Raw genomic sequence first — 16,590 nt, 5'->3', positions numbered from 1 at the left:
ACATAATTTTTAAAGTAAAAGTACTAATGTTAATAGATAAACCAATATTTGAGCTATTATTTTATAATATATTAGTTATTAGAATTTCAAAATATCAGCTCATTAAAATTTGCAGAAATCTTTTATTCTTGTATCTAATCAGACTTGGTAAGAGCCATTTAGTATGTATGTGAGTGTGATAATGTTACATATGTAGCACATGGTGAAAAATTATGAGTGAAAGCAAGATTTTAAAAAATAAAACAAAATATTCAGATTTTTAAAATGAGTCTTGAGGGTAATCTAGTATAATGCTCCCAATTTACATGAAGGGATATAAATCCCATAAAAGTTCAATATTGACCAAACTCAATAGTCTAGTGACAGAGCAGAAATTAGGATGTCATGTCACATTGTTTTGCTTTTTCTGAGATGAATAACAGAGAGATTTCCTCTTTGAATGGCATAGCTTCACAACATGACTGCTATCATCAAGAGAAAGGTACTGCAATGAATTATAGGTTGGTAGAAGTTGACTTATAAAATAAAAAGCTCTGGTATGAGCCACTTGCAGAAATAAGAAGGCTTCAAGGAGGTCATACTATGTTTCATTACTTTCCAGCATAACTAACTATTATGAGTTAAGGAAAGAAGCTAAGCATATTTGAAAGTTTAATGGAAAACACCATTCTTATGTCCTAGTAGTGTAAGGAAAAGAGTATATGACAAAAGAAGTGTCACATCCTATTCTACCCTCTTATCAATGTATTAGAGCTGCAATATTTGTTTGAGATAAATGCCATTTTAAACCAACCTATCGTGAGTTGCTGTCATACTTTTAAAATACTTTTTTCTCAACAATAGAGTTACCTTTTATAGTTATATGAATGTCATTGAACAATGGCAAAATATACAATAGTTGATTTATATTATTCTGAATAGTAATAAACATTTATAAATCTGATTGCCTTTTGCTGGTTCATGTTTTTCTAATTGACCTATATACATTGAAACTGTGGTATATTCAATATTTTGGTTAATTTGAGATGTATTTTGGTTAATTTGAGAAAAATAAATTGAGTTAATCTTATATTTTACCTTTATATCAGAACTTTCCCACTCTCATAATCATTATATTTTTATGTACCACCTATCCTGTATACAACGTACCTTAGTTGATATAATCAATCTAATTTGTGATAATTAATTATTAGGTAATATTTAAAATCCAGCTCAGAATAATTTGTTAGTCTTGGGTGACTAATTTTTTGGATACTTACTGACATTAAAAATAATCAAGAATCTGCTGATTATATGTGATGTCCTGTACAATTCTTAGCTGAATTAGTTACACTATGAATCTACAATGCCTTGTGAACACACTTGGACACACTACTTTGAATAGTTTAAATTCAATATTTAATATAAGATATTTAAATAAAAAATCCACCTTAGCATTTTGATAGTTGTCATAATAACATAAGCCACTTGCACATTTTTCTCATTTTTCCTATATTCTCATGTCAAGAGCGAGGTATGAAATTTTAATGAGCATTTCCAACCACTTTTTAAAAATGGTATCATGTATTTTAATTAGCCCCCATTCCAATCTCATCAATCTCTGACCCTCTTCTTTTATTATAGATATGTATTTACTTGTTTATGGTCCCTCTCCTCCTAAGAATGTAATCTCCAAGGGATTAGAGACCTTGTCTCTCATGTTCACTATTTTATCCCCAGGATTTTCAGAATAGACCATAGCAAAAGGAAAAATACAATTTTTAATTAGTACTTATTATATGAATAAATGATTGACTGCAAACTAAGGTTTTATGCCTCTCCATGTTGCCTCTTCCAGGGATTGCTTATATTTTGAAACAATGTGATCTGACCTCTTTTCAGTGGTTTTCAAACTTTTTTGACCACACCACACAGAAAAAACTTCTATATCCGTGTTTGTGTAAATATTTGAAACGAAATATTCATGAAACAATACTTAATAGTATTGTCTTTAGTGAACCCTGATAATTAAATCTTTAAGCTATTGTATTTCATACCATTTATTTTTAAAATAATGCTGGAGCACAGAGGAATTTTAGAGCAATGAAAACACTGTATGATACCATAATAATGAATATGTGTGGTTATATATTTATTGAAACCCACAAAATATACAACACCAAAAGTGAACCATAATGTAACATTTATGTGTACCATATGTAATCAAGAGTGTATGATAAGGTAAATTTGGGGCTTTTACAGTGTGTTGTGTAGGTTCACAAATTGTAACAAATATACCCTCTGGCGGGGGATATTGATAGTGGGGGAAGCTATGCATGTGTGGGGCAGAAGCTATATGGGAAATCTCTGTACCTTCCACACAATTTTGCTATAAACCCAAAGCTCCTCTAAAATAGAAAATGTTGATTAGAAAAATAATATTGCTGGTCCTAAAACTGATTTCACAACTCATCAACCTGCAGTTCGTAAAACACTGTTTTAGACAAAATGGAAAAGAAATGAATCACATTAATCTTCAAGTATGTAGAAAGAACACATGTATCCTAGTCAGCATTGAATGGTATAATTGTCAAGTCTATATTTTCCTGAACTTTCTACCCTTCTCAGCCACTTACAGCTCTCTCTATATGGATATCACGTATTTTTCATACCCCAGACTTTCAGAAGCTGGAAGGCCTGAAAGAGAATGGAAAATGTCTCTTTTAGATCTAATAGGTGAGCAGCTGACAAATTATGTAAATTTGGACTTGGATTCAGCTACAAAGCAATATACTAAAATTATTTCATATAATTCTAACCACAACCATACAAGCTAAGAATTGCTTGTATTCTATTATAAGAAATTGAGGCTCACGAGGTCAAATGACTCACTCAAGGTGACAAAGCTAATGAGCAGCAGAGTCTAGACCCACTCCTGTTCCAAATATACTTCCCCCCACCCAGGGAGATAGATGCTATGTTATAGAAATTCCTGGATTCCAGAGGCAGTTCCTTTGAACCTCAGAGCTCCCAGATACTCTGTTGTAGGGAAGCCCAAAGGCCAGGATGTTCAGGGCCTTTTCCTATGGACCGAGAACACAAAGAACACAATGTTTTTTCTCAACGTCACCTTGCCAGTCTGTATCCCCCTCAACCCCATCCAGCTCTCTAGCTCCTTCTACTGTGCAGGGGGTGGGGTGGGGTTTATAAAAACAGCCTTGAGGATTTACTGTACATTTCATCACATGGGCCCATGACAACTAGAGGCCTGTGAGCTAGGAAAGACTGGATGACTTCCCCCCTGAGAAATTAACTTTGACTCAGCTAAGGTCATATCGAGTGGAACTCAAAGGAAAGCGCAGAATCTAGCTCGTCTGCAACTGCATTTTTCCACTTTTTCACGGAGTGCAATCTTGATTAAGTAGAATCCGATCTTGGTTATCACAAATTAAACACTTCCACTCCAGCCCCCTCCCAAACTCTATCACCCAGACATGAGCTACGTCTTGTGAGTCACCCCTGAAGAAGAACTGGTTTTCTACCTTCTCCCATTTCCTCCCGGCCACCTTGCTCTCGGCTCTTTTCTGGTCTAACGTTTAGGGTTAAGCCCTGGGTGGTAAGGAGAGTCCTGGCCCACTGTCAAACTGGGCATGCTCAGTCGAGGAGCGGGTTTGGGCCCGGCCCGGGAAGCGCGAGTGCTCTCGTGGCTGCTGAGTGAGCCCCAGCGCGCACAGCTCAGGGGCTGCAGCGGCCGGGCGGAGGACGCCGCTGCTCGGCTCGGCGGCCCTGGGACGCTGCGCCGTCCACCCCCTGCAGCCTGTGTTGCAGCTGTTGGCCACCGGAGGGGGCGAACAAACGTCAACCTGTTGTTTGTCCCGTCACCATTTATCAACTCTCAGCACCACAAGGAAGTGCGGCACCCACACGCGCTCCGACAGTTCAGCATGCAGGAAGTTAGGGGAGAGCTCGGCGATTAACACAACGGCCCGGGCAACGGCTGGGTGAGCGCAGGCGGCCAGAGCGCGGCGCGGCGTCGGTCCCGGGAGCTCCTCCCGGATTTTTCTTGGAGCGACGCAGTTCCTAGGTCGCTGATCCCAATGCACCGGCTCATCCTCGTCTACACTCTAGTTTGCGCAAACTTTTGCAGCTATCGGGACACTTCTGCAGCTCCGCAGAACGCACCCATCAAAGCTTTGCGCAACGCCAACCTCAGGCGAGATGGTAAGAGACTCAGATTTTATTTTTTTAATTAAAAAAAAAAATCACTTTTTTTTTTGTTCTTGCCGTCATTGTTCTCTCTCTCTCTCTCTCTCTCTCTCTCTCTCTCTCTCTCTCTCTCTCTCTCTCTCTCTCTCTCTCAAAATCTTTCATATAAACCCTGGTGAATGCATCGTGGTGGAGGGGATTGAGGGGTTCGTGCCTGTCCCCAGTCTTGACAGAGCCCCTTCTCCCGGAATGGGACGGAGGGCTGTGGGATGCGTGCTGATGGGGATCGAATGGGTCAGGTGACTCCTCTCCCTACACCCTAGGGAAGTCATTTTGGAGTCTTATAGTCACTGATACCAGGACTACAAAGTTGCCTAAAGTTGCAGACTGCGCCGCCCATCGGTCAAGCTCTTAACCTTTTGGACTTAAAACTCGGAGAGATGGTGCCTTTATGATAGGTGAAGGGACGAAAGAGTTACTTTCTCTGGGTGATTTATTTTCATTTTGTCAGTGGGGACGGGAATGATGTGTTTCAGTCTTTTAGTCATATCTGGAACAGAATGACAATTTTTAAATATACTGTTTATTTTGAGGAGATAGCAGTGGGCAGCATTCAGTCCTTTCTGCCCCCAGAGAAACTTTTCCATTGGAGTAGCTCAAAAACTCAGACTGGGAGAGCAGAGGTTTGGGGGTTTCCTCTATCACAGGGGTGCCGAGCGTCTGCTGTTAGTTTCTTTGCACAGAAGTTTTTCTAACTATTTGCAAAGGGCAAAATGCTCTTTAAACATCTATCCTAAGTAAGGTCCCAAGCAGGCTTGTTTATTTATTTTCCTTTACTCTGGAGGACACCTGGGTCATTGGATCCCAGAGACTTTAATTGAGTTTATTTACTTTCTGGGACGCCACCAAGATCTGAAGTTGATTTATTCATCAATTCTCAACTACAGCTGATGTTGCCAGTACTTTGCAACTGTTTCTGCCATCTACCTGAACTGACCCCTAGGTTTTTATTTTTTTTCTTCATCAATATCTTTCTCTTCCTCTGCTTGCTTCATGTTCCACCACATCCCTTAAGGAGATCACCAAGCTATTCTTAATGGCTTCACTGTTTGAGATGGCAACATGTGACTATTTTCTGGTAAATTCATATTAACCACCTTACTCCCTTATTAGTTTATCTCTTGGCATGTCCGTAATTTGGACTTCATTGAAAGGCTTTTGAACAAACAAACAAACAAACAAACAGCTTTACTATATTTTCTGATGGCAAGTAGACTATGGATTTCAGTGTGCTGAAGTCATCTGAAATGGTGTAGGTGTGTGAGAGGGTACAGGAAAGCCAGAGTCAAACTCCTCTCCAGAAGACACCCCCCCATATCTCAAGAGTTACTTTATCACAGTGTTTTATCTAAAATATGCTAGCAGTTATTTTTTGATGACTATCCAACTTAAAGCACAAAATTTTCTTATTAAACTTAAAAAAACAACAACAAGGTTTAGGTTGAAGACCAAACTTTTATAGTTTTGTTTTACTCATTAATATTTCCATTGGGAACAGTCTTCTCCTAGCTGAGTTTTTGCATTTGTTAATATTTGCACTTTATATGCCCTTTCAGCTGCATAGAGGAAAATGCCATTTATAATTTGCATGACTTCATAGCCATAATTTTGTAATCCTTAGCCTCTCAGTATCAGTTACAAGAATTCAAGGACAGAATATGAAAAGTATGTAACCATTGCCAATTTACTCAAGGCTCCTACTAAAACCAAGCCATGCAGCTTATATATATATATTTTTTTTTTTTGAAAAGAGTAATCTCATTCTATTTTTTCATTGCTAAAACTCTGTACGTCAGTGTAGTCTATATGAGAAATGATTTGTTTTATCAAAATTTTGAAAACTACCCTGGATTTATTTCTTCATATTTTAGCTAAAGCTGTTTTGCAGTTACTGTCACAGTTGTCTCTCTCTCTCTCTCTCTCTCTCTCTCTCTCTCTCTCTCTCTCTCTCTCTCTTTCTCTCTCTCTCTTTGATTAGTTCAAATTGTTCAATACTTTTCTCAATGTCAATCTCATCTATAAACAAGACTAGGAAAGAAGAAAAGTTACTGGGATTAAAAGAAAATTGTTATATACAGAGTAAAAAACAATTAGCACTCATAATGTGTTATTATTAGTTTGGGGAATTTTCAAAATGCAGCTTGTTCTTAAGTGTGAGAGAGCATGCATTCTCAAAGAGAGGCAGGATTGCCCCAAAACGGAGAAATTGGATCTTAGGAGGTGAAAAAATCTTAGACTTTACAATGGTTTGTGGTCCTCCAAAGGGCCAGTACATATAAACAAATGAAGAGTATATCTGTGGTGTTAATAATTCATAGGAAGGGGACATGATTAGGAAAAAAAGTCTTAAGTGCGGATTGGCAATAATGAAAAAAGGTTGAGAAACATTGCCACAGGGTTTTGGTAAGGGAGTGAAAATAAAGAGTCTTTGAAGAAGTCTAGACATTGTCTGGAAAATCTTAATGGCAACAGTTAAGCCGACAAGAAAAAATAACTTACTAAATTAAACCCCTGTTCTGATTCCAGACATTTTCAGCTTGCTCTCCCAAGTTCCCTAATGGCTCATTAAAGAAGACAATATTCTTGCTTTTTTGACTGTCAGATTAAAATAGGATAGAAGCTTGGGAAGAGCATGCACATGGAATATAATAAGGGGAAATATAGAAGATTCGAGTTTCCAAATGTTAATTTTGGGCTTTAGGAGGTCTGCCCCTAAGATTACAAATGGTAAGAAATCACAACAAAAAATTAGACATGATCCTTGAATGGGGGTTTTAGAAATCATTACCTGATGATGTAGGTATCTTTACACTTGAGTGCCATCGATTTTTCTCTGCTGACCTGTTAGTTGCTACTATCTAATACTGGGGTTAGGAAAGGAACAAAGAAACAGGCATCCTGTCCTGGGCACGAGGTGTGTTGGATCCTGTCCAGCCTGATACAAAAACAAACAAACAAACAAATACTTATTTTTAGTCTACCTATTCTTAATAGCTCCAGATCACTGGAGTAGCTAAGAAATGATGCAGAAATAAAGTAATAAGGCTGGTACATAATAGTCTTCTATCCAGTGTAACAGGTTGGTCTGCGGCTATCTCCTGGTCCTCCAGAGCTCTTCATTACATTATACAGTTCACCCCTGAAGACATAGAGTTTAGGGTTGTCAACCCTGTCAGTCAAAAATCTGCATGTAATTTTTGACTCCCCCAAAACTTAACTGTTAATAGGCTACTCTTGACTGGAAACGTTACCAATAACATAATTAATATATAGTTGTGTATGTTATATGTGTTATATACTGTATTCTTACAATAAACTAGAGCAAAGAAAATGTTATTAAAAGGGATATTTGTAGAGCCCTTCCCAGCACCTGCAGAGTGGCTAAAGGGACCCAGTGGTTGAATTTGGTTTCTGTATCTAAGAGGAAACTGGGTTCTACAGCTAAGAAGGATTATTGAATATTTATACTTCCTTAGATTATATTTACTATTCTTTCTCAGACTGGTTTACTTTTGATATTCCTTCTGGATCCACCTCTTGGCACAAAGAAAAATCTTCATTTGGCAATAGCACCCACATATTCTTCCATAGTGCCTATGCATGTGATGCTTTTGTTGTATTAACTGGCCACAATTGGTATGCAGTCAATAATAGGCTCAGAGTATGGATCAAGAAATATAAGATAGCAATTAACTGACAGTATTACTTATTTTTAAATCAAACTAGATAGACATTCCTGTTTAGGGAGTTAAGAATACAGAATCGCTCTTAATTTTCTTGACCTATTATTGCTTTCAGAAAGTACAAGTATCTGTGGTAAGTTATTGTGAATTTAGTTCTGTTTCATTGTTTAATATGCCAGTACTTGAGTCATCTATTATCATTATCTAGTGATAGGCCTGCAATTTTAATAATTGTGGTTTTAGATTTTTAAGCCATCAAGCTTGTTTCTTAAATAACGTGGGTTTCTATCGTCCTCGTTGATGACAGCACATTGATTTTGGTGTCAAGATCAGAGCTTAAAGGGAAGGAGACCAAACAGAGAACAATACAAACAAAGTAAAGTGTCTGAAAGCTAGGAATCAGATTAGTGTCTAAACTTTACGTTCTGTGTTTACATTTCTTTTCAACTCTAAGGGTATTAAAGCCTCATAATCTTATACAGCATAGTAAAGATTACATATCTTGAAGGAAACATCGCTTTGACTTTCCACCGTAGGTTATATTTTTTATGGGGGTTCTTTTAAAGACGCTGTTTTAGCCAGGTGCGCATACACTATGCAATGGAAGGTGCTACTGGATTGTTACAGTAATGACCACGTTGTGTTCATTCAATGACAGTAATTTTTGTCTTACAGCAAATGAAAACAAAACTTTATTGTTTCAGAACAGTAGGGTCAAACAATGGAGCAATGTCCCCAAGAGTTTCTGAGTTACTGATCTCTAATGACCAGCCATAAGCATCTTGTCACATGGGACTCCTGAACATAAGTCGTCTCAGAGAATGCCATCATTCTAAAAGTCTGGAAGGATATGCATATTTCCATAACTGTCCTTGAGAGTTAAGTCATAATACAAATCATATTCCTTCTGGAATTTACTCTTAAACTTTCTCAGCTGAAATGACCTGATTAGCATAAAAAGGCACTTCCTGAACATCTTAATAAAATTCTTACTTGTATTAAATTAGGAACAACTTTTAAGCAAACCAGGTGTAGGATGTTTCTAACTCCTCTATGCCATGTCATTTCAGTAATGCATTGGTCTTCACAAAGGATCAAGATGGCTTTAGGGTGGCGATGAGCTCTTGTTTGCTCTTCCTGACCTCCTTTAAGGTTATTTCTTTTCAGGGCATTCTTTACTTGATCTAGAGTGTCTTCTAAAGATAAAAGGACAAATGGTTCTTTATCCTGAACTCTGCTGCTGACCCCGGCTGTAACTATAATTCATTCATTTAACTTTTATTGCATCTCTACTCTCTGCCAGTTTCTGTGCTAGATGCTCGGTTATCAAACACATTATGAATGAAACATACATGGGTCGGGTCTTCTGAGAGCCTATGGTCCAGTGGACAATATTGAAAAATAAGTATTTGGTTGCAGTGTATTGTAGTTGTCTTTCAGATGCATTCTGGAGAGTCCCAAAATTCTCCAGAAGGAACTCAGAAGGCAGCACAGGCAGCACAGCACCAGGAAGACTGAACGTGTGTCGTTTCAGTTCTCCACCCCTTCTTCAACAGAACAATTCCACGTATCTCCACATTTCTGTTCACATATTTGAATTTATCATAAGAATTGTATTTGAAAATAAAATATGTTCCTCAGTTTAAAGGCCATGAAAGCACTGTGATAAGTGCTTTAGTAGAGGAAATGCACAGGGAGATGGGAATTCACAAAAGTACGTAATGTAGATTTTGGGGATTTGGGCAGGCTTTCTGGCGGAAGTGATGTCTAAACTGGGGAATTAAAGGTGAGTAGGAGTTCAGAAGTTGGTGCAGTGAGGAAGGAGGGGGAAGTTTCCTAGTGCGGAGAACAGCACTTGCCAAGATTTGGAGATGAGAATATATAGTTAAGGAAGTGTCCACCAGTAAAAGGCCTGGGAAATAATGTTAAGGGAGTGTGGCATTTATGCTGAGGGCAGTGGAAAGCCATTGAAATATTTAATTTAGAAAAAATATGTGGCCTGGTCTGTGTTTGAATACTGAATGCTAGTGTTTCTGAGAAGTCAGCCAGGCCAGTGCTGTGATCAAGACCAGTTTTTGTATAACTCCAAAGCCTGTTTGGGGCGCAGAATTATTTTGTATTTAATACGATAGTAGAGGACATGCCTGACTTTCCTAGTCCCAAATCTCTAACTATTAGGTGTCCAGTGTCTCAGGACTTCACTGAAATCCCCTCACCTTAGATCCCTCTCTGCAGCTCAACACACCAGATACGAGGAATTAACTGTATCTGAAGTCTCATTGGGTAATGTAAATCATGAAAGGAACCTGCCTAGTATTGGACAATATTTTAAATTATTTCAAACTTCTACATTTCAGAATTAATGCAATTTAAAAGGGAACATTTTTACATTAACTCTTATGAGAAGGGCAGTTTAGGCAAAAAAAAAAAACTACAGAGGGATAACATATAATAGCAAACAGGAAAGAATCCAAGACAAATGCTGTAGCAAAAATGTTCTGCCTCCCCAAACAGTATTTCAGGGCCAAATATAAGTCAAATAAAAGAATAAGCCCACGAGGCACTAAAGTGCACAAGTGCACAGACAGGGAGAAATATTTTCTTCCAAGGATTTTTTTTTTTTTCAGAACAGGGATAAAGCAAACCTTGTTTTTTACAAGCATTGAGGATACATATAATAATATATCTTTTCTTTGCTCTTCATCTTCCTATGCAGACATCTATATATTAGCTTTAATACTGATAGATTAACACAGTGTTTTCTTGTGATTTGTGCCTTGTGCAGGTTAATGGTTTTTGTAAAACTGGGAAAAAGGCATATGAGTTGTCTTTCATTACTAGGAGTGATCTTTTTTCAGATTTTAGATTTTTTTACTTAAGCACTTTTTTGTAGAGTGGTCATGAAGACATAGTTTTGGATGCAGTGCTTTGCCTATAAAAGTGAGCTAAACACAATTTGAAACCTTATCTATTAGGATTCTTGATTTTGGGCATTTGAAATCCAGCATGCCTTCTTTGGATTGAAGGAGCTCAGTGACAATTGCTGAGTGTGACTCCTGAGCCTGGGATGAACATGCTGTTTTAAACAAGTCATTCAGACCCAATTGTGAGAAGGTGCTGACAAGTTTTACATTTCACTAAAACGTTTAGTAAGCAATCTAGCAACAGCCTACTTTTATAGAATTTAGCTATTCTGGAACCTCAGCTATGTAAAGTGCAACTAAATGAACTAATAAATATGTAACAAATTCACTTAAAAGCCAAAATCAGTGCCACAAAGTGTGTAAATGAGTTCATAAAAGTCCATGTGGTAGACATTAAAAGGCCATTTGCCTTTCCTTCCCATGCAGTTTCACCCCGCTTGCTTATTTGGTTTCCGTATCCACAGCAGAAAAGGAGCATGCTGTTAGACCAGAGAACAGGACTGGTTCCAGTTATCACACTATTAGCATTGAGAAGTGACAGCTAGTAGTTTTCCTGCCTCCTTTTATATTTTCAGGCTTTGAAAAGCATTCATAAGACAAGCAAGCACAACTGGCTTAGGCTTCTTATTCAATATGGTGAAAATAGTTCCCATCTGCAATAAACTGAATGTTTGTGTCCCCCCTCCCAAATTCATACGTTAAAATTCATAATCCCCAATGTGACGATATTAGGAAGTGGAGCCTTTGGGAATCGATTAGATCATGAGGTTAGAATCCTCATGGATGGGATTAGTGTCCTTGTAAAAGAGACTCAAGAGGATACAGCTAAAAGACACTGAATAGACCAGTGTCTTGATCTTAGATTCTAGAACTGTAAAAAATGCATCTCTGTTGTTTACCAGCCATTCAATCTACGGTATTGTGTCATAGCAGCCCCAAAGCACTAAAACACAACCTATCTCTCTATGTCACCAGGGAATTCTTATATTACAACTCAGTGAAGTTGTTGATTTTTTAAATGATGTCCTTGAGTCATAAAGGAAGTTTAGATTATATGTTTGATAGGTTTACCAGGATCATAAACTGGAAGTGGTATTAGCTTAAGTATATATGGATTTGAACCAGAAAATTTACAATGCTCAGTTTGACAACCTTGTGCAAAAGAATAATTGTAGCCTGGATGATAATAAACTGTTATTATCATTCTTTTAGTGGCAACTAATAGATTTGTCTTAGTCAAGAGGGAGGTGAGCAGGGATTTCTATCAGTATTTTGGATTAGAAACTATTGGGTTTAGAATTCTTAATAACTTGAATGAAGACACAGGAACACATCTACCAAATTTGCATATCTCAGCTGGAAAGAATAGTAAAGAGGTTGGATTAGATACCAAGGTTGGCTGACTTTTTCTGTAAAGGGCCAAATAGAAAATAATCTAGGCTTTTCAGGCCATAAGTGCTCTGTTGCAAATATTAAACTCTGACACTGTAGCATGAAAGCAGCCATAGAAATTATGTAAATGAATGGGCCTGGCTCTGTTCTAATAAAACATTATTTATAAAAATAGGCATTGGGCCTGCAGACTGTAGTTTGCTGATTGCTGTATTAGAATATCCACGTTCTCTTAAGTTAAAATGATGGGCTGATCCTACCAAAATGAAATTCAACATGGACAAATGCAAACTCTAGCTCTTTGGCTAGAAAATAAAAGCAACTATATAATTATAGAATGGACTAAGTTGCATTAATATCAGTTTATGTAATGATAGATTAGACAGATAGATGATAGATGAGAGAGAGAGAGAGTCTATGTCTATATCTGTCCTTATCTGCTAACTGGTTTAGTTGAACAGTTTATTACTTCAACAAATGATGTAGTTGATAAAACAACAACATCAACAGTGCAAACCTAGTATTATCATTAATAACTGTGTCAGGATCAGAGAGTCAGCAATGCTTTTATAAGTCAGTTGTGTATGTGCGTGGTGTGCTCTTGATTTCTCTCCTATACACGATTCCACCTCTTTCTTCCTCCCTCAAACCCATGACCTAAACCCACAGAGTGTACTGCTCACCTGTCCTTAAACTTTCGTTTCTCATTGGCTTCGTCGTCTCCCCCAACACATGTGTTCACATTTCTTTGCATCCTCTCACAACATATACAAGGAATTTTACGGTTTCTCTTCATTTTGTCATCATGCAAACTTCTTCAGTCTCACGATGGCTCACTGTCTCCACTTCCTCTCTCTTTTACCCTTTGCAACTTAAAGTCATCCTCACTGCTCCACTGAACTGTTTTGGGTGAGGTCTCTATGATTTATAGCCGTCTCTGTGATTGGCAGGTTTTTCCTTAAAATATTCTCTTCCCTTGCCTTGGCACTGCCCCTCCTTTGCCTTACCTACTCCTAAATGACATGTTTGAGTGGTAATAGAAATAAAACCAGAACCAACTGAGTACTCTTTTTAGGTTCTTTGGAGAAGCAAGATTAGAGAAGGCCTTAAAAAGCATATTTTATGTTTTGTTCTCTTCCTGTAATCATTATAAATACTGAAAGAATCAGGAAAGATCTTAGAATATAAGGGGGATCTTGTGACTATAAAAAGAAAGCGCATTCAAAGAAAAATAATGTCATATTATAACGTACCAAGTTTTGCAACATTTTTGGAGTAGATATATATAAATGTATATATATATATATAAACATAATATTTAAAATAATAGAAGGATATGTATAACTATAGAAATATAACATTGAACACACACACACACAGATTTCTTTTTCCTTACGTCTTCTCTTTTATTTATTTTTTTCCCTCCTTGGCTGGGTCTTTATCTTCCTGTCTGCCCTATAAATACTAGTATGTTTTCTAAGTCTCTGGCCTTAGCCTTATCTTCTCTCTTTCTCATTGACAGTATCTGGAGGATCTTAGTTTTTTCCAAAGGGTCAATTGCTATTTATGTGCCAATGTCCTGTAAATCTGCATTTACTGCCTCTGCCTCTTTACTGAGCTCTCCACCTGTTTTTTTACTTCATTACTTGAGGTTTCCCCACTGTTATTTAAAGTAAACTCTTCAATTCAGTAGACCACTGAGTAAAATAGTTATTTTGTAAAAAAATATTAGGGTGTTCATCCAATGTGGAATTCTTAAACAGTATTCATCATTTTGTTGTCATTGTTCTTCCAGACACATCCTAATTGTTTTTTATTGAACCGTTGAGTGTAGGTACTGACCAGGTTTCAGGAATTGCACCACCCTGTGTAGCCTTTCCTAACTCCCAACGCTCCCCATTTAGAACTGACTACTCCTTTATTTTTCCCACATTGCCCTTATAAAGCCTCTAACGATATACATTTATCTATCTGACTTCTGCTGATATGAGCATACTCTCTGTATTTATACATTGTCCATTTCATTGCCTGGAACAAAAGAAAAGCTTGATGAGGTTTGAAGAATCAGTGTCTTCTTTTTAAGACTGCTCATTGGGCCACATGAACCCTCTCATTATTAGACTGCAAATGAATGGGACAAAGGATATTTAAGCTCTCAATCTAGGGTGACTCTTTGGTTTCTGTTAATTGTCCAGGTAGCTATTTATCTGATTGAATAGGATAAGATACAGAAGAGGGAGAACACATAAGGGAAGGTCATGGATAGAAAATTTATTTGTGACACTTTAAGCTTTAGGAACTTGTGCAGAATTCATGTGGATAAAATCTAGAGGCAGAGAGGTAAGAGAGAAGAACTGATTTACATCAAATATGAGATTTGACAATTAAGTTCACAAACTCATCCTAGAAAAAGTGCTATATACCTCATTGCTGAATATCATTATGGTCACCTTCAAAATACTCCCCTTAGGAAGCTATGCACTGATGCCAATGCCTAGTCCACTCTTCAAGGCAATTTTGGAACTGTTCTTCTGGAATGGCCATCAGAGCTGTAGTCGTTATTACCCTTGATGTCCTGAATGTCCTCAAAATGCCTTCCTTTTAATATTTCCTTTATCTTCAATAAGAAAGAAGTCATTGGGGGCCAGCTCAATTGAGTAGGGAGGGTGTGCCAATAGAGTTATTTGTTTACTGGCTAAAAACTCCCTCACTGACAGTGCTGTGTGAGCTGGTGCGTTGTCATGACGAAAGAGCCATGACTTGTTGGTGAAAAGTTCAGGTCATCTAACTCTTTCATGCAACCTTTTCAGCACTTCCAAATAGTAAACTTGGTGAACGTGATACAGATTTGTAATGAATAATCTCTCTTGTATTAAAAAGGGTTAGCAACCTTGTTGCAACAAATTTGCGAACTTAATTGTCATACCTGGTAGTTTCAGACTGCTGCCTTAGGCACAAGCATGACATTTTGGATTAATTTTGGACTAATATCAATGAAATGTGGATAATTTTCAACTGTCTTCCTTCCCCTCTCAAGAAGAGCTCTACACATACTCTGACTAGAATGGATCCTTTTTGGTATACCTTTCCTTTCCAGTATTAGTATTTGAGTACTTTTATGTAAAGTTTCTGCTACTTAATAAAAGTTCAAAATAAAGAAGTAAAAATAAATTAAGAGTCAGGAAACAAATCTTAAGGTTGCATCTGGATAATTAAATATAAAAAGCTAAGGAAAGATTAATGCATCTCCATTCTGTTTAAAGATTTATTTATATAGAGAGAACATGTTCATACTCTATGTTATTTTACTGAGGATTAAATGAGACACATGCTATTGAATGAAATAAAAACGTATACATTTCCTATTAAAACAAAAAGTCCACTGATGAAGTTGCGAAACATGGAATTACAAGATTTTTACATAGTTGTTAATTTTAAAGCAAGAGCATGGAGTGAGAGCTATTTGGAATTTAGTTTAAGTTCAGTGTGTGGGGAGATTATTTAAATACCCCTGGAAGAGCCAGTGTAGCTTTATATTGTTTTGGTTCAGTTCTTTAGTTTACTAAAGTTCAGTGTACTTTTCACCAAACTCAACTGCAATAAACATAAACACTACTAATTCTTTCAACAAATATTTATTGAGTACTGACTATATGCAAAGCTCTGTATGAAGCACTGAAGCAGAAACAGTTAAGCCTAAGGCACAGTCTCTACTCTGTTAAAGCTTATACTTTGACTGAAAGGATAATATATATATTTATATGCATATGTACATATATGTGTATATATATATATATATATATATATACATATATACATATATATATATGAATAAACATAGGAAAGGTGGAATCATTTGAGTGCTGCCATTATGTTACCTAGTTGTGTGTTTTTTTTGAAGACTGTTCTATTGACCAAATTATAACCATAAAACATCTAGCCTAATATTTAGTTTAGAAAAAAATGATATTGGTTAAGCTGTTGGTGAACACAATGTTATTTGAAGATTAAAGGACAAATCTCTTATTAGTTATTACTTAAATTTGAGCAGAAAAGTAACTTTTAATTGTGCAACTGTGAGTTATGCTTTCTTGATTTTCTTTTTTGTGTGTTCAGATATTAGGCTAAATATTCCTGAACCATAAAGGCAAATATGGGCTCACTTACCAACCCAATATGACTTAACTTCTTAATATGAGATATGCAATATGATAATTTGATCACTGGATGGCAGTAGAAAAAAGACAGCTTTATGTACTTTGTTTTACTGCCTCTCTTGGTCGGGAATGTAAATTAAATTAGGGCAATTTTATATTTTACAAATATATTGAAAAAATTAAGGATAA

The 16,590-nt window shown here is 36.9% G+C and overlaps 1 protein-coding gene across 4 annotated transcripts in view; it reads left to right on the top strand.

Annotated features, from left to right (window-relative positions):
- Nucleotides 1-3,663: 3,663 nt before the first annotated feature.
- The window catches only part of PDGFD (platelet derived growth factor D), a 235,116-nt gene continuing 222,189 nt past the window's right edge, over nucleotides 3,664-16,590 (top strand). For 2 of the 4 annotated variants that reach the window (XM_081063158.1, XM_081063155.1), the window contains exon 1: nucleotides 3,673-4,200. In XM_081063158.1, coding sequence (XP_080919284.1) covers nucleotides 4,077-4,200 — 124 coding nt within the window. In that variant the 5' untranslated portion in view covers nucleotides 3,673-4,076. Of the gene's footprint in view, nucleotides 4,201-16,590 lie in introns of all 4 variants that reach the window. The other 2 variants (XM_081063157.1, XM_081063156.1) reach the window with 2 other exon arrangements.

This window comes from Rhinolophus hipposideros (assembly GCF_964194185.1).
Source record: "Rhinolophus hipposideros genome assembly, chromosome: 10".
NCBI lineage: Eukaryota > Metazoa > Chordata > Mammalia > Chiroptera > Rhinolophidae > Rhinolophus > Rhinolophus hipposideros.
This window is presented reverse-complemented; position numbering and strand designations above follow the sequence as displayed.